Here is a 27,264-nt window from a genome sequence, read left to right as displayed (position 1 = left end):
CTCTCTATGTGTCTCTGTGTGTGTCTCTCTGTCTCTGTATGTGTCTCTCTGTCTCTGTATGTGTCTCTGTGTGTGTCTCTGTGTCTCTCTATGTGTCTCTGTGTGTGTGTCTCTCTGTCTCTGTATGTGTCTCTCTGTCTCTGTATGTTTCTCTGTGTCTCTGTGTGTGTCTCTGTGTCTCTGTGTGTGTCTCTGTGTCTCTCTGTCTCTGTATGTGTCTCTGTGTGTCTCTGTGTGTCTCTCTGTCTCTGTATGTGTCTCTCTGTCTCTGTGTGTCTCTGTGTGCGTCTCTGTCTCTCTGTGTCTCTCTGTGTGTCTCTCTGTGTGTCTCTCTGTCTCTGTGTGTCTCTCTGTATGTGTCTCTGTGTGTCTCTGTATGTGTCTCTGTATCTGTGTCTCTCTGTATCTGTGTCTCTGTGTGTGTCTCTGTATGTCTCTGTATCTGTGTCTCTGTGTGTCTGTGTGTCTCTGTGTGTCTGTGTGTCTCTGTGTCTCTGTGTCTCTCTGTGTGCCTCTGTGTCTCTGTGTGTGTCTCTGTGTATCTGTGTCTCTGTGTGTGTCTCTGTGTATCTGTGTCTCTGTGTGTGTCTCTGTATGTCTCTGTATCTGTGTCTCTCTGTGTGTATCTGTGTCTCTGTGTGTCTCTGTGTGTATCTGTGTCTCTCTGTCTCTGTGTCTCTGTGTCTCTCTGTCTCTGTGTCTCTGTGTCTCTGTGTCTCTCTGTGTCTCTCTGTGTCTCTATGTCTCTGTGTCTCTCTGTGTGTATCTGTGTGTATCTGTCTCTCTGTGTGTGTCTGTGTCTCTGTGTCTCTCTGTGTCTCTGTGTGTCTCTGTGTCTCTCTGTCTCTATGTCTCTGTATCTGTGTCTCTCTGTCTCTGTGTCTCTCTGTGTGTCTGTGTCTCTGTGTGTGTCTCTGCACTGGACTCGCTTCTCACAAGAGAGCGGCAAGAAGCCGGCCAAGACGCGAATCGCAATCACAGCCACGTGATGATGGTGGTGGGGTAAAGTGTGGGTGACTCCCTCCTCTTGGTGGTGGGGTAAAGTGTGGGTGACTCCCTCCTCTTGGTGGTGGTGGTAGGGTAAAGTGTGGGTGACTCACTCCTCTTGGTGGTGTAAAGTGTGGGTGACTCCCTCTTGGTGGTGGTGGGGGCATGGGGTGGTGTGTTTGGTGGAGGGGTAATCTGAGTTTTGCGTCAGCGCCTTTTATTACCTCGCATCTTGCCGCTCTCCCTCTCACCCCTCCCCCCTCTCACCCCGCCCCCCTCTCACCCCTCCCCCCTCTCACCCCTCCCCCTGTAACCCCTCCCCCACCCCCCCTGTAACCCCTCCCCCTGTAACCCCTCCCCCACCCCCCTGTAACCCCTCCCCCTGTAACCCCTCCCCCACCCCCCCTGTAACCCCTCCCCCTGTAAACCCTCCCCCTGTAACCCCTCCCCCTATCCCTGCCCCTCCCCTCCCGTCGCCGTCGCCCAGAACGCGTTTCGCTTAACGCGCCTCGCGCGCCCCGTAGCTCGCTTAGCACGAGAGCAGCAGCAGCAGGGCACGGTGAGAGATGTCGTGGTGATGGTGGTGATGTGGTGATGATGTGGTGATGGTGGTGATGTCGTGGTGATGGTGGTGATGGTGATGTGGTGTGGTGGTGATGGTGGTGATGTGGTGATGATGTGGTGATGGTGGTGATGTGGTGGTGATGTGGTGATGGTGGTGATGTGGTGTGGTGGTGATGGTGATGTGGTGTGGTGGTGATGGTGGTGATGTGGTGATGATGTGGTGATGGTGGTGATGTGGTGGTGATGTGGTGATGGTGGTGATGTGGTGTGGTGGTGATGGTGATGTGGTGTGGTGGTGATGGTGGTGATGTGGTGATGATGTGGTGATGGTGGTGATGTGGTGGTGATGTGGTGATGGTGGTGATGTGGTGGTGATGTGGTGATGGTGGTGATGTGGTGGTGATGTGGTGATGGTGGTGATGTGGTGGTGATGTGGTGATGGTGGTGATGTCGTGGTGATGTGGTGATGGTGTGGTGATGGTGTAGTGGTGATGTGATGTGATGTAGTGTGGTGATGGTGTGTGATGTGGTGATGGTGATGATGTGGTGATGATGGTGATGTCGTGGTGATGGTGGTGATGTGGTGATGGTGATGTGGTGATGGTGATGATGTGGTGATGATGGTGATGTCGTGGTGATGGTGGTGATGTGGTGATGGTGATGTGGTGATGATGGTGATGTCGTGGTGATGGTGTGTGATGTGGTGATGGTGATGATGTGGTGTGTGGTGTGGTGGTGATGGTGATGTAGTGTGGTGATGTGATGTAGTGTGGTGATGGTGATGTCGTGGTGATGGTGATGTGGTGATGGTGATGTAGTGTGGTGATGATGTGGTGATGTCGTGGTGATGGTGATGTGGTGATGTGATGTAGTGTAATGTGGTGATGTATTGTGGTGGTGGTGATGATGTGGTGATGATGGTGATGTCGTGGTGATGGTGGTGATGTGGTGATGGTGATGTGGTGATGGTGATGATGTGGTGATGATGGTGATGTCGTGGTGATGGTGGTGATGTGGTGATGGTGATGTGGTGATGATGGTGATGTCGTGGTGATGGTGTGTGATGTGGTGATGGTGATGATGTGGTGTGTGGTGTGGTGGTGATGGTGATGTAGTGTGGTGATGTGATGTGATGTAGTGTGGTGATGGTGATGTCGTGGTGATGGTGATGTGGTGATGGTGATGTAGTGTGGTGATGATGTGGTGATGTCGTGGTGATGGTGATGTGGTGATGTGATGTAGTGTAATGTGGTGATGTATTGTGGTGGTGGTGATGTGATGTGGTGTGTGGTGATATGATGTGGTGATGTGGTGGTGATGTGGTGATGGTGATGTAGTGTGGTGATGTAGTGTGGTGATGGTGATGTAGTGTGGTGATGGTGATGTAGTGTGGTGATGGTGATGTGGTGATGGTGATGTAGTGTGATGTGGTGATGTAGTGTGATGATGGTGATGTAGTGATGATGTAGTGTGGTGATGGTGATGTAGTGATGTGGTGGTGATGGTGATATGATGGTGATGTAGTGTGGTGATAGTGATGTAGTGTGATGTGGTGATGTAGTGTGGTGATGTGATGATGGTGATGTAGTGATGATGTAGTGTGGTGATGGTGATGTAGTGATGGTGATGTAGTGATGTGGTGATGGTGATGTGGTGGTGATGGTGATATGATGGTGATGTAGTGTGGTGATGGTGATGCGATGGTGATGTAGTGATGTGGTGATGTAGTGATGTGGTGATGTAGTGATGATGGTGATGTAGTGGTGTGGTGATGTAGTGATGTAGTACAGTAGTGATGTAGTGATTTGGTGATGATGTAGTGATGTGGTGATGGTGATGTGGTGGTGATGTGGTGATGGTGATGTAGTAATGTAGTGATGTGGTGATGGTGATGTAGTGATGATGATGGTGATGTAGTGATGATGGTGATGTAGTGATGTGGTGGTGATGGTGATGATGTGTTGGTGATGTGGTGATGGTGATGTAGTAATGTGGTGATGGTGATGTAGTGGTGTGGTGATGTGGTGATACTTATTTCGCTCATTAAAATGCAAATATAACATTGTTGACATGCCTTTTCTGGATTTTCTTGTTGTTATTCTGTCTCTCACCGGTCAAATAAACCTACAGTGAGGGGAAAAAAGTATTTGATCCCCTGTTGATTTTGTACGTTTGCCCACTGACAAAGAAATGATCAGTCTAATTTTAATGATAGGTTTATTGGAACAGTGTAATACAGAATAACAACAAAAAAATCCAGAAAAACGCATGTCAAAAGTGTTATAAATTGATTTGCATTTTAATGAGGGAAATAGGTATTTGACCACCTCTCAATCAGAAAGATTTCTGGCTCCCAGGTGTCTTTTATACAGGTAACGAGCTGAGATTATGATCACACTCTTAAAGGGAGTGCTGCTAATCACAGCTTGTTACCTGTATAAAATACACCTGTCCACAGAAGCAATCAATCAATCAGATTCCAAACTCCCCACCATGGCCAAGACCAAAGATCTCTCCAAGGATGTCAGGGACAAGATTGTAGACCTACACAAGGCTGGAATGGGCTACAAGACCATTGCCAAGCAGCTTGGTGAGAAGGTGACAACAGTTGGTGCGATTTTTCGCAAATGGAAGAAACACAAAAGAACTGTCAATCTCCCTCGGCCTGGGGCTCCATGCAAGATCTCGCCTCGTGGAGTTGCAATGATCAGGAGAACGGTGAGGAATCAGCCCAGAACTACACAGGAGGAACTTGTCAATGATCTCAAGGCAGCTGGGACCATAGTCACCAAGAATACAGTTGGTAACACACTACGCCGTGAAGGACTGAAATCCTGCAGCGCCCGCAATGTCCCCCTGCTCAAGAAAGCACATATACATGCCCGTCTGAAGTTTGCCAATGAACATCTGAATGATTCAGAGGACAACTGGGTGAAAGTGTTGTGGTCAGATGAGACCAAAATGGAGCTCTTTGGCATCAACTCAACTCGCCGTGTTTGGAGGAGGAGGAATGCTGCCTATGACTCCAAGAACACCATCCCCACCGTCAAACATGGAGGTGGAAACATTGTGCTTTGGGGGTGTTTTTCTGCTGAGGGGACAGGACAACTTCACCGCATCAAAGGGACGATGGACGGGGCCATGTACCGTCAAATCTTGGGTGAGAACCTCCTTCCCTCGGCCAGGGCATTGCAAATGGGTCGTGAATGGGTATTCCAGCATTACAATGACCCAAAACACACGGTCAAGGCAACAAAGGAGTGGCTCAAGAAGAAGCACATTAAGGTCCTGGAGTGGCCTAGCCAGTCTCCAGACCTTAATCCCATGGAAAATCTGTGGAGGGAGCTGAAGGTTCGAGTTGCCAAACGTCAGCCTTGAAACCTTAATGACTTGGAGAAGATCTGCAAAGAGGAGTGGGACAAAATCCTTCCTGAGATGTGTGCAAACCTGGTGGCCAACTACAAGAAACGCCTGACCTCTGTGATTGCCAACAAGGGTTTTGCCACCAAGTACTGAGTCATGTTTTGCAGAGGGGTCAAATACTTATTTCCTTCATTAAAATGCAAATCAATTTATAACATTTTTGACATGCGTTTTTCTGGATTTTGTTGTTGTTATTCTGTCTCTCACTGTTCAAATAAACCTACCATTAAAATTATAGACTGATCATTTCTTCGTCAGTGGGCAAACGTACAAAATCAGCAGGGGATCAAATACTTTTTCCCCTCACTGTACCATTAAAATTATAGACGGATAATTTCTTCGTCAGTGGGCAAACGTACAAAATCAGCAGGGGATCAAATACTTTTTTTTCCTCCACTGTAGTATTCCCCAACAATTTTTAGCCCCGGAAACCGAACGAAATTCGGAGGTCGAACGTTCAACGGAACCTGTACACAGCTGAGACGCGCATGGCCCAGGGTGCACGACGCTTGCCCAGACAAAAAAAAAGGTTTCGCCGTGCGAGAGGCTTCGGTTAACGCGTCGCTGTCACCCGGTGCAGTTACCCGCAAAGCATCGTCCCTTAACGTGTTCGTTAATTTCCTTTACAGGGAGTCCTCTACTTACGATCAAGGAGATAAGTTCCGACGACCGCCACCGTAAGTCAAAGGTATCAGTAAGTCGAAGATGTCCTCGCCTATCCAGGAGCCCTTAAAGGACGGCGATAATTGAGCAAAAAAAAAACCAGACCAATTCACAGTACCGTACTGTACGGACGACAGACCGCACGTATTTGTCAATTACGATGCTGTGTTGCACGGTCAAATGTCAAGCTTTAAAAAAAAATCCAAGGTAAATTCTCAGCCCTCCCGTATGATCTGCGGGCAACCGGACTCCGTCGACCGCTGGTGAGGGTGAGGCGTCGCGCAGGGCGGCAGCCACTTCGTCGCGTATCGCTAGCGATCGCAGAGATCGAAATGCCTCAAGCCCTGCGCATCGTAAATCGGGGCCCCGCCGTATTTTAACGTCTTTTTTGTTTTGTTTTGGGCGCGTTTCATCCGCACGCGATGTCTCCCAAGAAGGTCGGCGGTAGTGAGAAGCCGAAAAGGAAAGTTGTGAGAACCACGATAGAATTGAGAAAAGAGATCATTGCAAAGGCAGAGAGGGGTGTTCGCGTCACCGAGATATCCGAACAGTACGGCATGCCGAAATCGACCATCTGCACCATGCTCAAAAATAAGGAAGCCATCAAGGGGGCCAACGTAGCCAAGGGAGTGTCCTCCCTGTCGAAGCAAAGGACGAAAGCAATCGAGGAGGTTGAGAAATCGCTGCTGCTTTGGATCAACGAAACGCAGCTGGCGGGCGATGGCATTTCGGAGGCTGTGATATGCGAGAAGGCCAAGAGGTTGCATTCGGACATCGTCCAAAAGGCCCCAGGAACGGGCGACGACCCAGGTCCCGGTGAAATGTTCAAGGCTAGCCGAGGCTGGTTTGATAAATTTAAAAAGAGAAGCGGCATTGAGAGTGCCGTAAGGCACGCGGAGGGTGCCGGTGCCGATACGGAAGGCTCCAAGAAATTTGTTGGGGAATTTAAAGAGTTGGTGGAGGCCGAGGGCTTAATCCCTCCTCCTGGCCACCTTCCACTCAAGCCACCAGCTCTCCTTGCCACAGGTAAAGTTGAAGTTCAGTGTTCGTTTGTGCCATTTGTTACACGTATTTATTCCATTTATTTTCTTGTGTTTGTTGGTTTTTTCGTGCGATTGCGTGCGTGTAAGTACTGTAAACCTCGCGTAAAAATGCTTTACAATGAGAGATTTATTGCGTCTGGAACTAATTAATGTCATTTACATTAATTCTTATGGGGAAAATTAATTCGGTGTTGGAACAATTCGGCGTTGGAATGGCCTTCTGGAACGAATTAAGTTCGATCTCCGGGGTACCACTGTACTGTAGGGATGTGTGTGGCGATGTAGTGATGTGTGTGGTGATGTGGTGATGTGTACTGTGGTGATATGGTGATGTGTACTGTGGTGATGTGGTAATGTAGTGCTGTGTACTGCAGTGATGTAGTACTGTGGTAATGTAGTGCCGTGCACTGCAGTGATGTAGTACTGTGGTGATGTAGTACTGTGGTGATGTGGTAATGTAGTGCTGTGCACTGCAGTGATGTAGTACTGTGTTTATGTGATGTGGTAATGCAGTGCTGTGTACTGCAGTGGTGTAGTACTGTGGTGATGTGGTAATGTAGTACTTTGGTGATGTGGTAATGCAGTGCTGTGCACTGCAGTGACGTAGTACTGTGTGGATGTGGTACAACAACGGGCGAACACTTTTTTGCCCTCGCCGCTGTTTCCTCTCGAACGTAGGAACCAGCGCGGTCGTCAAGGGAGCGCTTTGCGACGTGAACGCCGTGCGAGCGCTGCCCGGCTCCCCTCCTCCGCCACCACCGCACCTCCGTCCTACCAACCCGCGTCGCCCACGAGCGGGCGATGCGGATCTCCCGCTGTCGCCACCGTCGTTACCTTTTGAAGAACCACACGGAGCGCAAAGAGGATCGTCCGGAACGATGCACGCCGCCGACGCCGCCGCCGCCGCCGCCGGCAAGAAACGCCGGCGGAGGAGCATCAACCTCGGGGTGAAGCTGGAGGTCGTGAAGCGGTTCGAGGCCGGGCAGAAGGTGGCCGCGATCGCCCAGGCGCTCGGCCTGCCCGCCAGCTCGGCGCGCTCCATCTGCGTGAACGCGGGCAAGATCCTGGAGTCGGCGCAGAACGCGGCGCCGCTCACCGCCACCAAGATCTTCCGGAGCCGCTCGGCCGTCCTCGAGAACATGGAGAGGCTCCTCGGGGTTTGGATCGAGGACCAGAGCCAGCGGGGCGCGGCGCTGAGCGCGCCCGCCGTCCAGGAGAAGGCGCGGAGCCTCTTCGAGGACCTCCGGCAGATGAGCGGCGGCGGCGGCGGCGGCGGCGGCGGCGCCGGCGAGACGTTCGGCGCGAGCCGCGGGTGGTTCGAGCGCTTCAAGAAGCGCAGCGGCCTGGGGAGCCTCGGCCCGCCGGGCGAGGCCGCGGGCGGCGGCGGCGACGCCGCTTCGGCGGCGTCGCCGTCGGCCGCGTCGCCCGCCGCCGGCACGGCGGCGGGCTACCCCGACGTCCTGAGGGGCGTCATCGAGGAGGGGGGCTACGTGCCGGGCCAGGTGTTCAACGTGGACGAGACGGAGCTGTACTGGAAGCGGATGCCGGCGAGGACTTCGATCGCGGCCGAGGAGAAGACCGCCCCGGGCTTCAAGGCGGCCAAGGACCGCCTGGCCCTCCTGCTCGCCGCCAACGCCTCGGGCGACCTCAAGCTCAAGCCGCTGCTCGTGTACCGCTCGGAGACGCCGAGGGCCATCAAGGGGTGCTCCAAGGAGCACCTCCCCGTCGTGTGGCGCTCCAACAGGAGGGCCTGGGTGACCGCGACGGTCTTCCGGGAGTGGTTCGCGACGCACTTCTGCCCGGCCGTCGCGGACTACTGCGGCCGCAGGGGCCTGCCGAACAGGGCCCTGCTCGTCCTGGACAGCGCCCCGGCCCACCCGGTCAACCTGGAGGAGCTGTCGGAGAACGTCCGCGTCGCCTTCCTGCCGCCCAGCACCACGGCCCTGCTGCAGCCCATGGACCAGGGCGTCGTCGCCGCCTTCAAGGCCTACTACCTGCGGCGCACCTTCGCCCGCCTCGCGGGGGACACCGCCGGCGGGCGGCGCTCGGCGCGGGACTTCTGGCGCGGCTACAACATCAGGGCGGCGGTCGACAACATCGCCGAGGCGTGGCGGGAGGTGAGGCCGTCGGACGTGAACGCCGCGTGGCTCAAGATCTGGCCCCGGTGCGTCGTCGCCCGCCCCGCGGGCCCGGGCCCGGCGGAGGCGTCGGCGGCGGCGTCGGCGTCGGCGTCGGCGGCGGAGGTCCTGCGGGACATCGTGGGGCTGGCGAGGTCGGCCGGCCTCGACAACGTCGAGGAGCGGGACGTCGCCGAGCTGCTGGAATCGCACGGCGGCGAGCTGTCCAACGACGACCTCGTGGAGCTGCTGCAGCAGCGCTCGGGGGAGGGTGGCGACGAGGGCGGGGGAGGCGCCGAGGGGCCGCCCAGGCGGACGCTGACCGCGGCGCGGCTGTCGGAGGCGTTCGTTCACCTGGAGGCGGCGATGGACATCTTCAGGGAGGACGACCCCAACAGGGAGCGCAGCTTCAAGGTGAACCGGACGCTCGCCGGCGCCGTTCACTGCTACAAGGAGCTGTACAAGCAGAAGAAGAAGTACGCGGCGAGGAGGGCTCTGGCCCGGCTCGTTAAAAGCCCTGCGAGCGGCAACGCGGGAGGTGCGGAGAGGCAGCCCCCTCCGCTTACTACTCCGCTTACTCCTCCGCCTCCGCCTCTCGTCAAACGAGAGCAGAGCCCAGGCCCTGGGACGAGTCCTCAGCTGGTGGTGAAACGCGAAGACGCCTCGGCCTCCGAAGCAACCGGTGAGGCCTCTAAACCCGTCCCCTGCCGCCGTCGGTGGGGTGGTGGTGGTGGTGGTGCTGTCATGGACCTCCTCCTCGAGGCAGAGGGACACCCGGACCCAGGGCTTCAACCCAGCCTCTCGGTGTCTCTGGCGCGGTGTCCCACATTTGAGAAATTGCACCGCGGGTTACTCGATTAGGATCACGCGCAGCAGCAGCAGAAGCAGCAGCAGCAGCAGTAGCAATCGTCACCCCCCTGTACTGGCAACAGACTAATAATGCACAGGGACATAAGCCACTGGGGGTGCCCCTCGGCCATAGTTACACCTGGGCATTGACCAGCCTCCGGCTCCTCCGAGTGGGTGGCAGTGACCAGATCTTCTTCCTCTTCTATGTGGCATGGAAGCAACAGTTTGTATAGATGATTCCAGAGTTGAATGTTAAGTTCCCCAAGGTGTCACGTTGCCTATCCACGGAGGGCTGACGGTTGGGGTGCATTGCGTCGAGCCGGCGTTAGTCCACTCGGGAGACCCCTGGCTGTTTAGTGATGTCAGCTTTTATTTCTACACGAGCTGACACCGACCAGCCCAAGCAGGGGAGTTTATAGCCTGGCTACCACAAAGACCATCGAACGAATAAGAATCAACACAGGGGTCACCCACACGCATACAATCACACTGAGCATTCCTAAGGCTCTCCCACACGCAACTCTGCTTTACAGACGACCCCCGTGTTCCTCGCTCGGGTTTCCACCCCTCGCCCGCTAACCCCCCGCGGTGGTCAGCTCGTGCCTCGAGCTTATCCCCTCTTGGAGCAGTTGGGAGATGTCCACAGCCACCCAGGGGGAACCAGATGGCGACAGTCTCCTCCCGCTCCTGTCATGCCCCACTTGCTCCGTCCCCGAAGTCCCACCTGCCCCGGTTCAATCCCCAGGTCGGCCGAGTGAAGATCCCCTGGTCCTCACTCGTGTCGCTGCTTGAGGGCGGGAGGTCGCCCAGCCACTACTGGGTGGTGGTGGTGGTGGTGGTGTTGGTGGTGGTGGTGGAGGTGGTGGTGGTGTTGGTGGTGGTGGAGAAACGCCGCCGCCACCACCGCCGTCGCTGCTTCCGCGTTGAGCTCTGCCCAAACTGCCCCCATCCACGCTGCCGATTTGGGTGCTCCTTTTATAGTGCTGCTCTTCAGCCCATTGTTTAGCCCGCGGTGCAATCACGTGTGAGGTCCGACTGTAAATGGTCTGAGATTCCCTCCCCCCCCACGCCGGTCTGACCACGCCGTGGTGGCTCCTGGCTCCGCACAAAGGACAAAGTTCCTCTCTCCAGCCTAATGGGTACGCCGCACGCACTCCGCCACACGAGGCAACGTTTGTGTGGAATAATGGCCATTTTACACGCTTTCATTTAACTCGCTGTTGTTCTTGTATCCTCAAATCTTGTAACTCGATTTGAACCCACTTTCCGATGTGGTATGGACTACAAACTTGGCATACAGAAAGGGTTTTTACCCTTTCTGGCTCTCGCCCCTTGACCCGGCGGCCCTGAGTGTCGATGGGCCCGCCGGGGTCCTTCTTCGGAGGCACACGCCTTCCGCTGCCACGTCGCCCCGCTCGTCACGGCAGCGAGACGCGCCGCGTCTGTGTCGATCGCAGCTCCGGATCTGAGGATCATCAAGGTGGAAGGAGCCAGCGAGGACCCAGAGGACACGGGGGAAGAGTCCCAACGTGGGTGCCTGGCCACTGCAGACCAGAACTTCATCGAGGTGGAGTTGTCATTCAGTGAAGGTGAGACTCCGCCTCTAGTCTGACGATCACTTGCACGCGGTGGTGGTGGTGGCGGTGGTGTGAGACTGTGAGTGAGTGAGAGTGTGTGAGTGAGTGAGAGTGTGTGAGAGTGAGACTGTGAGTGAGACTGTGAGACTGTGAGTGAGTGAGAGTGTGTGAGAGTGAGACTGTGAGTGAGACTGTGAGACTGTGAGAGTGTGTGAGTGTGAGACTGTGAGTGAGACTGTGAGACTGTGAGTGAGAGTGTGTGAGAGTGAGACTGTGAGTGAGACTGTGAGACTGTGAGTGAGTGAGAGTGTGTGAGAGTGAGACTGTGAGTGAGACTGTGAGCATGTGAGTGAGTGAGAGTGTGTGAGAGTGAGACTGTGAGTGAGACTGTGAGACTGTGAGTGAGTGAGAGTGTGTGAGAGTGAGACTGTGAGTGAGACTGTGAGACTGTGAGTGAGTGAGAGTGTGTGAGAGTGAGACTGTGAGTGAGACTGTGAGACTGTGAGTGAGTGAGAGTGTGTGAGAGTGAGACTGTGAGTGAGACTGTGAGACTGTGAGTGAGAGTGTGTGAGAGTGAGACTGTGAGTGAGACTGTGAGACTGTGAGTGAGAGTGTGTGAGAGTGAGACTGTGAGTGAGACTGTGAGACTGTGAGTGAGTGAGAGTGTGTGAGAGTGAGACTGTGAGTGAGTCTGTGAGACTGTGAGTGAGTGAGAGTGTGTGAGAGTGAGACTGTGAGTGAGACTGTGAGACTGTGAGTGAGTGAGAGTGTGTGAGAGTGAGACTGTGAGTGAGACTGTGAGACTGTGAGTGAGACTCATTGAGTGGGCGAGGTTTCAGGAATACGGCGGCCCCGCACAGATGCCACATTTTCTGTCCATCGGAGGTCGCGACGTTTGTGCTCAGCAACGCCGCCATTCGCTTTGACGCCTCCTCCCCCTACTCCCTCCCCTCCCTCCCCCTACTCCCTCCCCCTCCCTTCCCCTACTCCCTCCCCCTCCCCTACTCCCTCCCCTACTCCCCCCCCTACTCCCTCCCCCCTCCTCCCTCCCCCTCCCCCCTCCCCCTACTCCCTCCCCCCTCCCCCTACTCCCACCCCCCTCCTTCTACTCCCTCCCCCCCCCTACTCCCTCCTCCCTCCCCCTACTCCCTTCCCCCTCCTCCCTCCCCCTACTGCCTCCCCCCTCCCCCTACTCCCTCCCCCCTCCTCCCTCCCCCTACTCCCTTCCCCCTCCTCCCTCCCCCTACTCCCTCCCCCTCCCTTCCCCTCTCCCCCTACTCCCTCCCCACCTTCTACTACTGCCCCCCTCCTCCCCATCCCCCCCCACCTCTCCTCCTCCCCCTACTGCTGTGCCAGCGCCTTGAAGGAGGACCGCCTCACAATGGTCACGGACTCGGCTCGCTTGACGCTAGCCCGCCGTCCTCGTTTTGTCTCATTGCATTGTCTCATTGCATTGTCTTTATTGTATTGTCTTATTGTATTGTCCTTATTGTATTGTCTTATTGTATTGTCTTATAGCATTGTCTTATTGTATTGTCTTATAGCATTGTCTTATTGGATTGTCTCATGGCATTGTCTTATAGCATTGTCTTATTGCATTGTCTCATTGCATTGTCCTTATTGTATTGTCTTATAGCATTGTCTTAGCATTGTCTTATTGCATTGTCTCATTGCATTGTCTCATTGCATTGTCTTATTGTATTGTCTTATTGTATTGTCTTATAGCATTGTATTATTGCATTGTCTTATTGCATTGTCTCATTGCATTGTCTCATTGCATTGTCTCATTGCATTGTCTCATTGCATTGTTGTATTGTATTGTCTTATAGCATTGTCTTATTGCATTGTCTTATTGCATTGTCTCATTGCATTGTCTCATTGCATTGTCTCATTGTATTGTCTTATAGCATTGTCTCATTGCATTGTCTTATTGCATTATCTCATTGCATTGTCTTATTGCATTGTCTCATTGTATTGTCTTATAGCATTGTCTCATTGCATTGTCTCATTGCATTGTCTTATTGCATTGTCTCATTGCATTGTCTCATTGCATTATCTCATTGCATTGTCTTATTGCATTGTCTTATTGCATTGTCTCATTGCATTGTCTCATTGCATTGTCTCATAGCATTGTCTTATTGCATTGTCTCATTGCATTGTCTCATTGCATTGTCTTATTGCATTGTCTCATTGCATTGTCTTATTGCATTGTCTCATTGCATTGTCTCATTACATTGTCTTATTGCATTTTTATTGTATTGTCTTATTGCATTGTTTCATTGCATGGTCTCATTGCATTGTCTAATTGCATTGTCTCATTGCATTGTCTCATTGCATTGTCTCATTGCATTGTCTTTATTGTATTGTCCTTATTGTATTGTCTTATTGTATTGTCTTATAGCATTGTCTTATTGCATTGTCTTATAGCATTGCCTTATTGCGTTGTCTTATAGCATTGTCTTATTGCATTGTCTCATTGCATTGTCTCATTGCATTGTCTTATTGTAGTGTCTTATTGTATTGTCTTATTGCATTGTCTCATTGCATTGTTGTATTGTATTGTTTTATTGCATTGTCTCATTGCATTGTCTCATTGCATTGTCTCATTGTATTGTCTTATAGCATTGTCTCATTGCATTGTCTTCTTGCATTGTCTCATTGCATTGTCTCATTGCATTGTCTCATTGCATTGTCTTATTGCATTGTCTTATTGCATTGTCTCATTGCATTGTCTCATTGCATTGTCTCATTGCATTGTCTTATTGTATTGTCTTATTGCATTGTCTTATTGCATTGTCTTATTGCATTGTCTCATTGCATTGTCTCATTGCATTGTCTCATTGCATTGTCTCATTGTATTGTCTTATAGCATTGTCTCATTGCATTGTCTTCTTGCATTGTCTCATTGCATTGTCTCATTGCATTGTCTCATTGCATTGTCTTATTGCATTGTCTAATTGCATTGTCTCATTGCATTGTCTCATTGCATTGTCTTATTGCATTGTCTCATTGCATTGTCTCATTGCATTGTCTTATTTCATTTTTTATTGCATTGTCTTATTGCATTGTCTCACTGCATTGTTTCATTGCATGGTCTCATTGCATTGTCTCATTGCATTGTCTCATTGCATTGTCTCATTGCATTGTCTCATTGCATTGTCTCATTGCATTGTCTTATAGCATTGTCTTATTGCATTGTCTTATTGCATTGTCTCATTGCATTGTCTCATTGCATTGTCTCATTGTATTGTCTTATAGCATTGTCTCATTGCATTGTCTTATTGCATTGTCTCATTGCATTGTCTCATTGCATTATCTCATTGCATTGTCTTATTGCATTGTCTTATTGCATTGTCTCATTGCATTGTCTTATAGCATTGTCTTATAGAATTGTCTTATTGCATTGTCTTATAGCATTGTCTCATTGCATTGTCTCATTGCATTGTCTCATTGCATTGTCGCATTGCATTGTCTTATTGCATTGTCTCATTGCATTGTCTTATTGCATTGTCTCATTGCATTGTCTCATTGCATTGTCTTATTGCATTGTCTCATTGCATTGTCTCATTGCATTGTCTTATTGCATTGTCTCATTGCATTGTCTCATTGCATTGTCTTATTGTATTGTCTTATTGCATTGTCTTATAGCATTGTCTTATTGTATTGTCTCATAGCATTGTCTCATTGCATTGTCTTATTGCATTGTCTTATTGCATTGTCTCATTGCATTGTCTTATTGCATTGTCTTATGGCATTGTCTTATTGCATTGTCTCATTGCATTGTCTTTATTGTATTGTCTTATAGCATTGTCTTATTGTATTGTCTCATTGCATTGTCTCATTGCATTGTCTCATTGCATTGTCTCATTGCATTGTGTTTATTGTATTGTCTCATTGCATTGTCTCATTGCATTGTCTTATTGCATTGTCTCATTGCATTGTCTTATTGCATTGTCTCATTGCATTGTCTCATTGCATTGTCTTATTGCATTGTCTCATTGTATTGCCTTATTGCATTGTCTCATTGCATTGTCTTATTTCATTTTTTATTGCATTGTCTTATTGCATTGTCTCACTGCATTGTTTCATTGCATGGTCTCATTGCATTGTCTCATTGCATTGTCTCATTGCATTGTCTCATTGCATTGTCTCATTGCATTGTCTTATAGCATTGTCTTATTGCATTGTCTTATTGCATTGTCTCATTGCATTGTCTCATTGCATTGTCTCATTGTATTGTCTTATAGCATTGTCTCATTGCATTGTCTTATTGCATTGTCTCATTGCATTATCTCATTGCATTGTCTTATTGCATTGTCTTATTGCATTGTCTCATTGCATTGTCTTATAGCATTGTCTTATAGAATTGTCTTATTGCATTGTCTTATAGCATTGTCTCATTGCATTGTCTCATTGCATTGTCTCATTGCATTGTCGCATTGCATTGTCTTATTGCATTGTCTCATTGCATTGTCTCATTGCATTGTCTTATTGCATTGTCTCATTGCATTGTCTTATTGCATTGTCTCATTGCATTGTCTCATTGCATTGTCTTATTGCATTGTCTCATTGCATTGTCTCATTGCATTGTCTCATTGCATTGTCTTATTGTATTGTCTTATTGCATTGTCTTATAGCATTGTCTTATTGTATTGTCTCATACCATTGTCTCATTGCATTGTCTTATTGCATTGTCTTATTGCATTGTCTCATTGCATTGTCTTATTGCATTGTCTTATGGCATTGTCTTATTGCATTGTCTCATTGCATTGTCTTTATTGTATTGTCTTATAGAATTGTCTTATTGTATTGTCTCATTGCATTGTCTCATTGCATTGTCTCATTGCATTGTCTCATTGCATTGTGTTTATTGTATTGTCTCATTGCATTGTCTCATTGCATTGTCTCATTGCATTGTCTCATTGCATTGTCTTTATTGTATTGTCTCATTGCATTGTCTCATTGCATTGTCTTATTGCATTGTCTCATTGCATTGTCTTATTGCATTGTCTCATTGCATTGTCTCATTGCATTGTCTTATTGCATTGTCTCATTGTATTGCCTTATTGCATTGTCTCATTGCATTGTCTTATTTCATTTTTTATTGCATTGTCTTATTGCATTGTCTCACTGCATTGTTTCATTGCATTGTCTCATTGCATTGTCTCATTGCATTGTCTCATTGCATTGTCTCATTGCATTGTCTTATAGCATTGTCTTATTGCATTGTCTTATTGCATTGTCTCATTGCATTGTCTCATTGCATTGTCTCATTGTATTGTCTTATAGCATTGTCTCATTGCATTGTCTTATTGCATTGTCTCATTGCATTATCTCATTGCATTGTCTTATTGCATTGTCTTATTGCATTGTCTCATTGCATTGTCTTATAGCATTGTCTTATAGAATTGTCTTATTGCATTGTCTTATAGCATTGTCTCATTGCATTGTCTCATTGCATTGTCTCATTGCATTGTCGCATTGCATTGTCTTATTGCATTGTCTCATTGCATTGTCTCATTGCATTGTCTTATTGCATTGTCTCATTGCATTGTCTTATTGCATTGTCTCATTGCATTGTCTCATTGCATTGTCTTATTGCATTGTCTCATTGCATTGTCTCATTGCATTGTCTCATTGCATTGTCTTATTGTATTGTCTTATTGCATTGTCTTATAGCATTGTCTTATTGTATTGTCTCATACCATTGTCTCATTGCATTGTCTTATTGCATTGTCTTATTGCATTGTCTCATTGCATTGTCTTATTGCATTGTCTTATGGCATTGTCTTATAGCATTGTCTCATTGCATTGTCTTATTGCATTGTCTCATTGCATTATCTCATTGCATTGTCTTATTGCATTGTCTTATTGCATTGTCTCATTGCATTGTCTCATTGCATTATCTCATTGCATTGTCTTATTGCATTGTCTTATTGCATTGTCTCATTGCATTGTCTCATTGCATTGTCTCATAGCATTGTCTTATTGCATTGTCTCATTGCATTGTCTCATTGCATTGTCTTATTGCATTGTCTCATTGCATTGTCTTATTGCATTGTCTCATTGCATTGTCTCATTACATTGTCTTATTGCATTTTTATTGTATTGTCTTATTGCATTGTTTCATTGCATGGTCTCATTGCATTGTCTAATTGCATTGTCTCATTGCATTGTCTCATTGCATTGTCTTATTGCATTGTCTCATTGCATTGTCTTTATTGTATTGTCCTTATTGTATTGTCTTATTGTATTGTCTTATAGCATTGTCTTATTGCATTGTCTTATAGCATTGCCTTATTGCGTTGTCTTATAGCATTGTCTTATTGCATTGTCTCATTGCATTGTCTTATTGTAGTGTCTTATTGTATTGTCTTATTGCATTGTCTCATTGCATTGTTGTATTGTATTGTTTTATTGCATTGTCTCATTGCATTGTCTCATTGCATTGTCTCATTGTATTGTCTTATAGCATTGTCTCATTGCATTGTCTTCTTGCATTGTCTCATTGCATTGTCTCATTGCATTGTCTCATTGCATTGTCTTATTGCATTGTCTTATTGCATTGTCTCATTGCATTGTCTCATTGCATTGTCTTATTGTATTGTCTTATTGCATTGTCTTATTGCATTGTCTTATTGCATTGTCTCATTGCATTGTCTTATTGCATTGTCTCATTGCATTGTCTCATTGCATTGTCTTATTGCATTGTCTCATTGTATTGCCTTATTGCATTGTCTCATTGCATTGTCTTATTTCATTTTTTATTGCATTGTCTTATTGCATTGTCTCACTGCATTGTTTCATTGCATTGTCTCATTGCATTGTCTCATTGCATTGTCTCATTGCATTGTCTCATTGCATTGTCTTATAGCATTGTCTTATTGCATTGTCTTATTGCATTGTCTCATTGCATTGTCTCATTGCATTGTCTCATTGTATTGTCTTATAGCATTGTCTCATTGCATTGTCTTATTGCATTGTCTCATTGCATTATCTCATTGCATTGTCTTATTGCATTGTCTTATTGCATTGTCTCATTGCATTGTCTTATAGCATTGTCTTATAGAATTGTCTTATTGCATTGTCTTATAGCATTGTCTCATTGCATTGTCTCATTGCATTGTCTCATTGCATTGTCGCATTGCATTGTCTTATTGCATTGTCTCATTGCATTGTCTCATTGCATTGTCTTATTGCATTGTCTCATTGCATTGTCTTATTGCATTGTCTCATTGCATTGTCTCATTGCATTGTCTTATTGCATTGTCTCATTGCATTGTCTCATTGCATTGTCTCATTGCATTGTCTTATTGTATTGTCTTATTGCATTGTCTTATAGCATTGTCTTATTGTATTGTCTCATACCATTGTCTCATTGCATTGTCTTATTGCATTGTCTTATTGCATTGTCTCATTGCATTGTCTTATTGCATTGTCTTATGGCATTGTCTTATAGCATTGTCTCATTGCATTGTCTTATTGCATTGTCTCATTGCATTATCTCATTGCATTGTCTTATTGCATTGTCTTATTGCATTGTCTCATTGCATTGTCTCATTGCATTATCTCATTGCATTGTCTTATTGCATTGTCTTATTGCATTGTCTCATTGCATTGTCTCATTGCATTGTCTCATAGCATTGTCTTATTGCATTGTCTCATTGCATTGTCTCATTGCATTGTCTTATTGCATTGTCTCATTGCATTGTCTTATTGCATTGTCTCATTGCATTGTCTCATTACATTGTCTTATTGCATTTTTATTGTATTGTCTTATTGCATTGTTTCATTGCATGGTCTCATTGCATTGTCTAATTGCATTGTCTCATTGCATTGTCTCATTGCATTGTCTTATTGCATTGTCTCATTGCATTGTCTTTATTGTATTGTCCTTATTGTATTGTCTTATTGTATTGTCTTATAGCATTGTCTTATTGCATTGTCTTATAGCATTGCCTTATTGCGTTGTCTTATAGCATTGTCTTATTGCATTGTCTCATTGCATTGTCTTATTGTAGTGTCTTATTGTATTGTCTTATTGCATTGTCTCATTGCATTGTTGTATTGTATTGTTTTATTGCATTGTCTCATTGCATTGTCTCATTGCATTGTCTCATTGTATTGTCTTATAGCATTGTCTCATTGCATTGTCTTCTTGCATTGTCTCATTGCATTGTCTCATTGCATTGTCTCATTGCATTGTCTTATTGCATTGTCTTATTGCATTGTCTCATTGCATTGTCTCATTGCATTGTCTTATTGTATTGTCTTATTGCATTGTCTTATTGCATTGTCTTATTGCATTGTCTCATTGCATTGTCTCATTGCATTGTCTCATTGTATTGTCTTATAGCATTGTCTCATTGCATTGTCTTCTTGCATTGTCTCATTGCATTGTCTCATTGCATTGTCTCATTGCATTGTCTTATTGCATTGTATAATTGCATTGTCTCATTGCATTGTCTCATTGCATTGTCTTATTGCATTGTCTCATTGCATTGTCTCATTGCATTGTCTTATTTCATTTTTTATTGCATTGTCTTATTGCATTGTCTCACTGCATTGTTTCATTGCATGGTCTCATTGCATTGTCTCATTGCATTGTCTCATTGCATTGTCTCATTGCATTGTCTCATTGCATTGTCTCATTGCATTGTCTTATAGCATTGTCTTATTGCATTGTCTTATTGCATTGTCTCATTGCATTGTCTCATTGCATTGTCTCATTGTATTGTCTTATAGCATTGTCTCATTGCATTGTCTTATTGCATTGTCTCATTGCATTGTCTCATTGCATTATCTCATTGCATTGTCTTATTGCATTGTCTTATTGCATTGTCTCATTGCATTGTCTTATAGCATTGTCTTATAGAATTGTCTTATTGCATTGTCTTATAGCATTGTCTCATTGCATTGTCTCATTGCATTGTCTCATTGCATTGTCGCATTGCATTGTCTTATTGCATTGTCTCATTGCATTGTCTCATTGCATTGTCTTATTGCATTGTCTCATTGCATTGTCTTATTGCATTGTCTCATTGCATTGTCTCATTGCATTGTCTTATTGCATTGTCTCATTGCATTGTCTTATTGCATTGTCTTATTGCATTGTCTCATTGCATTGTCTCATTGCATTGTCTTATTGTATTGTCTTATTGCATTGTCTTATAGCATTGTCTTATTGTATTGTCTCATAGCATTGTCTCATTGCATTGTCTTATTGCATTGTCTTATTGCATTGTCTCATTGCATTGTCTTATTGCATTGTCTTATGGCATTGTCTTATTGCATTGTCTCATTGCATTGTCTTTATTGTATTGTCTTATAGCATTGTCTTATTGTATTGTCTCATTGCATTGTCTCATTGCATTGTCTCATTGCATTGTCTCATTGCATTGTGTTTATTGTATTGTCTCATTGCATTGTCTCATTGCATTGTCTTATTGCATTGTCTCATTGCATTGTCTTATTGCATTGTCTCATTGCATTGTCTCATTGCATTGTCTTATTGCATTGTCTCATTGTATTGCCTTATTGCATTGTCTCATTGCATTGTCTTATTTCATTTTTTATTGCATTGTCTTATTGCATTGTCTCACTGCATTGTTTCATTGCATGGTCTCATTGCATTGTCTCATTGCATTGTCTCATTGCATTGTCTCATTGCATTGTCTCATTGCATTGTCTTATAGTATTGTCTTATTGCATTGTCTTATTGCATTGTCTCATTGCATTGTCTCATTGCATTGTCTCATTGTATTGTCTTATAGCATTGTCTCATTGCATTGTCTTATTGCATTGTCTCATTGCATTATCTCATTGCATTGTCTTATTGCATTGTCTTATTGCATTGTCTCATTGCATTGTCTTATAGAATTGTCTTATAGAATTGTCTTATTGCATTGTCTTATAGCATTGTCTCATTGCATTGTCTCATTGCATTGTCTCATTGCATTGTCGCATTGCATTGTCTTATTGCATTGTCTCATTGCATTGTCTCATTGCATTGTCTTATTGCATTGTCTCATTGCATTGTCTTATTGCATTGTCTCATTGCATTGTCTCATTGCATTGTCTTATTGCATTGTCTCATTGCATTGTCTCATTGCATTGTCTCATTGCATTGTCTTATTGTATTGTCTTATTGCATTGTCTTATAGCATTGTCTTATTGTATTGTCTCATACCATTGTCTCATTGCATTGTCTTATTGCATTGTCTTATTGCATTGTCTCATTGCATTGTCTTATTGCATTGTCTTATGGCATTGTCTTATTGCATTGTCTCATTGCATTGTCTTTATTGTATTGTCTTATAGCATTGTCTTATTGTATTGTCTCATTGCATTGTCTCATTGCATTGTCTCATTGCATTGTCTCATTGCATTGTGTTTATTGTATTGTCTCATTGCATTGTCTCATTGCATTGTCTCATTGCATTGTCTCATTGCATTGTCTTTATTGTATTGTCTCATTGCATTGTCTCATTGCATTGTCTTATTGCATTGTCTCATTGCATTGTCTTATTGCATTGTCTCATTGCATTGTCTCATTGCATTGTCTTATTGCATTGTCTCATTGTATTGCCTTATTGCATTGTCTCATTGCATTGTCTTATTTCATTTTTTATTGCATTGTCTTATTGCATTGTCTCACTGCATTGTTTCATTGCATTGTCTCATTGCATTGTCTCATTGCATTGTCTCATTGCATTGTCTCATTGCATTGTCTTATAGCATTGTCTTATTGCATTGTCTTATTGCATTGTCTCATTGCATTGTCTCATTGCATTGTCTCATTGTATTGTCTTATAGCATTGTCTCATTGCATTGTCTTATTGCATTGTCTCATTGCATTATCTCATTGCATTGTCTTATTGCATTGTCTTATTGCATTGTCTCATTGCATTGTCTTATAGCATTGTCTTATAGAATTGTCTTATTGCATTGTCTTATAGCATTGTCTCATTGCATTGTCTCATTGCATTGTCTCATTGCATTGTCGCATTGCATTGTCTTATTGCATTGTCTCATTGCATAGTCTCATTGCATTGTCTTATTGCATTGTCTCATTGCATTGTCTTATTGCATTGTCTCATTGCATTGTCTCATTGCATTGTCTTATTGCATTGTCTCATTGCATTGTCTCATTGCATTGTCTCATTGCATTGTCTTATTGTATTGTCTTATTGCATTGTCTTATAGCATTGTCTTATTGTATTGTCTCATACCATTGTCTCATTGCATTGTCTTATTGCATTGTCTTATTGCATTGTCTCATTGCATTGTCTCATTGCATTGTCTTATGGCATTGTCTTATTGCATTGTCTCATTGCATTGTCTTTATTGTATTGTCTTATAGCATTGTCTTATTGTATTGTCTCATTGCATTGTCTCATTGCATTGTCTCATTGCATTGTCTCATTGCATTGTGTTTATTGTATTGTCTCATTGCATTGTCTCATTGCATTGTCTCATTGCATTGTCTCATTGCATTGTCTTTATTGTATTGTCTCATTGCATTGTCTCATTGCATTGTCTCATTGCATTGTCTTATTGCATTGTCTCATTGCATTGTCTTATTGCATTGTCTCATTGCATTGTCTCATTGCATTGTCTTATTGCATTGTCTCATTGTATTGCCTTATTGCATTGTCTCATTGCATTGTCTCATTGTATTGTCTTATAGCATTGTATTAGTGCATTGTCTCATTGCATTGTCGTATTGCATTGTCTCATTGCATTGTCTCATTGCATTGTCTCATTGTATTGTCTTATAGCATTGTCTTATTGTATTGTCTTATTGTATTGTCTTATTGCATTGTCTTATTTCATTGATACATTGCATTGTCTCATTGCATTGTCTTATTGTATTGTCTTATAGCATTGTCTTATTGTAGTGTCTTATTGCATTGTCTCATTGCATTGTCTTATTGCATTGTCTTATTGCATTGTCTTATAGCATTGGCTTATTGTATTGTCTCATAGCATTGTCTTATTGCATTGTCTTATTGCATTGTCTCATTGCATGGTCTTATTGTAGTGTCTTATTGCATTGTCTCATTGCATTGTCTTATTGCATTGTCTTATTGGATTGTCTCATAGCATTGTCTCATTGCATTGTCTTATTGCATTGTCTTATTGCATTGTATTAGTGCATTGTCTTATTGCATTGTCTTATTGCATTGTCTTATTGCATTGTCTTATAGCATTGTCTTATTGTATTGTATCATAGCATTGTCTCATTGCATTGTCTTATTGCATTGTCTTATTGCATTGCCTTATTGCATTGTCTTATAGCATTGTCTCATTGCATTGTCTTATTGTATTGTCTTATTGCATTGTCTCATTGCATTGTCTTTATTGCATTGTCTTTATTGTATTGTCTTTATTATCTTCCTGATCGTTCTCTTCACCTCCCGCGCGGCAGACGAAGTGGCGGAGCGGCCGACGGGAGCCGCGGGCGGCGTCGGCGTCGCCAGGGCGAGGCCCGGCAGGGGGAGACGCGCCAGGCCCGCGCGGCGAGGATGCGCCCAGTGCCGGAAGGCGCCGCCGGCAGGCGCGGGCGGCGCCGGCGACGATCACGGCGGCGGCGGCGGCGACGACGACGAGGAGGACGACGACGAGGACGAGGAGGAGAGCGATGACGGGCAACGTCGGAAGAAGAGGAGGAGGAGGAGGAGTAGGAGGAGGAGGAAGATGACGCAGGCCGGAGAGGAGGGACGGTCGCTGTCGAAGGGATCGGCGCGGGCCGATTGCCCGGGAGTTTGAGAGTGAGCACGAGAGGAGTTTGTGTGAACTCCCCCTGGTCTACAGAGTGAGTGGAGTTTGTGTGATCTCCCCCTGGTCTACAGAGTGAGAGGAGTTTGTGTGATCTCTGCATGCTCTACAGAGTGAGTGGAGTTTGTGTGATCTCCCCCTGTTCTACAGAGTGAGTGGAGTTTGTGTGATCTCCCCCTGTTCTACAGAGTGAGTGGAGTTTGTGTGAACTCCCCCTGGTCTACAGAGTGAGTGGAGTTTGTGTGATCTCTGCATGTTCTACAGAGTGAGAGGAGTTTGTGTGATCTCTGCATGTTCTACACAGTGAGTGGAGTTTGTGTGATCTCCCCCTGTTCTACAAAGTGTGTGAGTGGAGTTTGTGTGATCTCCCCCTGGTCTACAGAGTGAGTGAGTGGAGTTTGTGTGATCTCCCCCTGTTCTACACAGTGAGTGAGTGGAGTTTGTGTGATCTCCCCCTGGTCTACAGAGTGAGTGAGTGGAGTTTGTGTGATCTCCCCCTGTTCTACAGAGTGAGTGGAGTTTGTGTGATCTCTCCCTGTCATACAGAGTGAGTGAGTGGAGTTTGTGTGATCTCCCCCTGTTCTACAGAGTGAGTGAGTGGAGTTTGTGTGATCTCCCCCTGTTCTACAGAGTGAGTGGAGTTTGTGTGATCTCCCCCTGTTCTACAGAGTGAGTGGAGTTTGTGTGATCTCCCCTGTTCTACAGAGTGAGTGAGTGGAGTTTGTGTGGTCTCCCCTGTTCTACAGAGTGAGTGGAGTTTGTGTGGTCTCCCCCTGTTCTACAGAGTGAGTGGAGTTTGTGTGATCTCCCCCTGTTCTACAGAGTGAGTGAGTGGAGTTTGTGTGATTTCCCCCTGTTCTACACAGTGAGTGAGTGGAGTTTGTGTGATCTCCCCCTGGTCTACAGAGTGAGTGAGTGGAGTTTGTGTGATCTCCCCCTGTTCTACAGAGTGAGTGGAGTTTGTGTGATCTCCCCTGTTCTACAGAGTGATTGGAGTTTGTGTGATATCCCCCTGTTCTACAGAGTGAGTGGAGTTTGTGTGATCTCCCCCTGTTCTACAGAGTGAGTGAGTGGAGTTTGTGTTATCTCCCCCTGTTCTACAGAGTGAGTGAGTGGAGTTTGTGTGATCTCCCCTGTTCTACAGAGTGATTGGAGTTTGTGTGATACCCCCCTGTTCTACAGAGTGCGTGAGTGGAGTTTGTGTGATCTCCCCCTGTTCTACAGAGTGAGTGAGTGGAGTTTGTGTGGTCTCCCCTGTTCTACAGAGTGAGTGGAGTTTGTGTGTTCTCCCCCTGTTCTGCAGAGTGAGTGGAGTTTGTGTGATTTCCCCCTGTTCTACACAGTGAGTGAGTGGAGTTTGTGTGATCTCCCCCTGGTCTACAGAGTGAGTGAGTGGAGTTTGTGTGATCCCCCCCTGTCCTACAGAGTGAGTGGAGTTTGTGATCTCCCCCTGTTCTACACAGTGAGTGAGTGGAGTTTGTGTGATCTCCCCCTGTTCTACAGAGTGAGTAGAGTTTGTTTGATCTGCCCCTGTTCTACAGAGTGAGTGGAGTTTGTGTGATCTCCCCCTGTTCTACAGAGTGAGTGGAGTTTATGTAATCTCCCCCTGTTCTATAGAGTGATTGAGTGGAGTTTGTGTGATCTCCACCTGTTCTACAGTGAGTGGAGTTTGTGTGATCTCCTCCTGTTCTACACAGCGAGTGAGTGGAGTTTGTGTGATCTCCCCCTGGTCTACAGAGTGGAGTTTGTGTGATCTCCCCCTGTTCTACAGAGTGAGTGGAGTTTGTGATCTCCCCCTGTTCTACACAGTGAGTGAGTGGAGTTTGTGTGATCTCCCCCTGTTCTACAGAGTGAGTAGAGTTTGTTTGATCTGCCCCTGTTCTACAGAGTGAGTGGAGTTTGTGTGATCTCCCCCTGTTCTACAGAGTGAGTGGAGTTTATGTAATCTCCCCCTGTTCTACAGAGTGAGTGAGTGGAGTTTGTGTGATCTCCCCCTGTTCTACAGAGTGAGTGAGTGGAGTTTGTGTGATCTCCCCTGTTCTACAGAGTGATTGGAGTTTGTGTGATACCCCCCTGTTCTACAGAGTGCGTGAGTGGAGTTTGTGTCATCTCCCCCTGTTCTACAGAGTGAGTGAGTGGAGTTTGTGTGATCCCCCCCTGTCCTACAGAGTGAGTGGAGTTTGTGATCTCCCCCTGTTCTACACAGTGAGTGAGTGGAGTTTGTGTGATCTCCCCCTGTTCTACACAGTGAGTGAGTGGAGTTTGTGTGATCTCCCCCTGTTCTACAGTTAGTGAGTGGAGTTTGTGTGATCTCCCCCTGTTCTACAGAGTGAGTGAGTGGAGTTTGTGTGATCTCCCCCTGTTCTACAGAGTGAGTAGAGTTTGTTTGATCTGCCCCTGTTCTACAGAGTGAGTGGAGTTTGTGTGATCTCCCCCTGTTCTACAGAGTGAGTGGAGTTTATGTAATCTCCCCCTGTTCTATAGAGTGATTGAGTGGAGTTTGTGTGATCTCCACCTGTTCTACAGTGAGTGGAGTTTGTGTGATCTCCTCCTGTTCTACACAGCGAGTGAGTGGAGTTTGTGTGATCTCCCCCTGGTCTACAGAGTGGAGTTTGTGTGATCTTCCCCTGTTCTACAGAGTGAGTGGGGTTTGTATGATCTCCCCCTGTTCTACAAAGTGAGTGAGTGGAGTTTGTGTGATCTCCCCCTGTTCTACAAAGTGAGTGAGTGGAGTTTGTGTGATCTCCCCCTGTTCTACAGAGTGAGTGGAGTTTGTGTGATCTACCCCTGTTCTACAGAGTGAGTGGAGTTTGTGTGATCTCCTGTTCTACAGAGTGAGTGAGTGGGGTTTGTATGATCTCCCCCTGTTCTACAAAGTGAGTGAGTGGAGTTTGTGTGGTCTCCCCCTGTTCTACAAAGTGAGTGAGTGGAGTTTGTGTGATCTCCCCCTGTTCTACAGAGTGAGTGGAGTTTGTGTGATCTCCCCCTGTTCTACAGAGTGAGTGGAGTTTGTGTGATCTCCTCCTGTTCTACAGAGTGACTGAGTGGAGTTTGTGTGATCTCCCCCTGTTCTACAGACTGTGTGGAGTTTGTGTGATCTCCCTCCGTTCTACACAGTGAGTGAGTGGAGTTTGTCTGATCTTCCCCCTGTTCTACAGAGTTAGTGAGTGGAGTTTATAATAATGTTTTTTTAATAAAGCGTCATTCATGCAAATCTCCTAACGCTGTACAAGACAGAAATAAAAAAGAATCGAGAGAAAA

General features: G+C 46.0%; 1 protein-coding gene across 1 annotated transcript; it reads left to right on the top strand.

The window, feature by feature from the left end:
* The first annotated feature begins 1,437 nt into the window (after positions 1 to 1,437).
* On the top strand, positions 1,438 to 27,264 carry LOC116957903 (uncharacterized). The gene is made up of 5 exons (XM_032980355.2): positions 1,438 to 1,546; positions 5,604 to 6,663; positions 7,359 to 9,479; positions 11,104 to 11,235; positions 23,654 to 27,264. The coding sequence occupies exons 2-5, from the start codon at positions 6,060 to 6,062 to the stop codon at positions 23,992 to 23,994; spliced, it is 3,198 nt and encodes a 1,065-aa protein (XP_032836246.1). The 5' UTR covers positions 1,438 to 1,546; positions 5,604 to 6,059; the 3' UTR covers positions 23,995 to 27,264.

This window comes from Petromyzon marinus, chromosome 66 (genome assembly GCF_048934315.1).
Source record: "Petromyzon marinus isolate PM22_M1 ecotype Great Lakes invasive population chromosome 66, UKy_Petmar_22M1.pri1.0, whole genome shotgun sequence".
In the NCBI taxonomy this organism is placed as follows: Eukaryota; Metazoa; Chordata; class Hyperoartia; order Petromyzontiformes; family Petromyzontidae; genus Petromyzon; species Petromyzon marinus.
Note: the sequence above shows the minus strand (reverse complement) of the source record. Positions and strands in the feature narration are given on the sequence as shown.

Excerpts from the sequence above, each read along its gene's own strand:
- LOC116957903 (XM_032980355.2), top strand. The coding sequence starts at position 6,060 with ATGTCTCCCAAGAAGGTCGGCGGTAGTGAGAAGCCGAAAAGGAAAGTT. Across the intron at positions 6,664-7,358 it reads ACCAGCTCTCCTTGCCACAG|GAACCAGCGCGGTCGTCAAG; the intron begins GTAAAGTTGAAG and ends TCTCGAACGTAG. Across the intron at positions 11,236-23,653 it reads GGAGTTGTCATTCAGTGAAG|ACGAAGTGGCGGAGCGGCCG; the intron begins GTGAGACTCCGC and ends CCCGCGCGGCAG.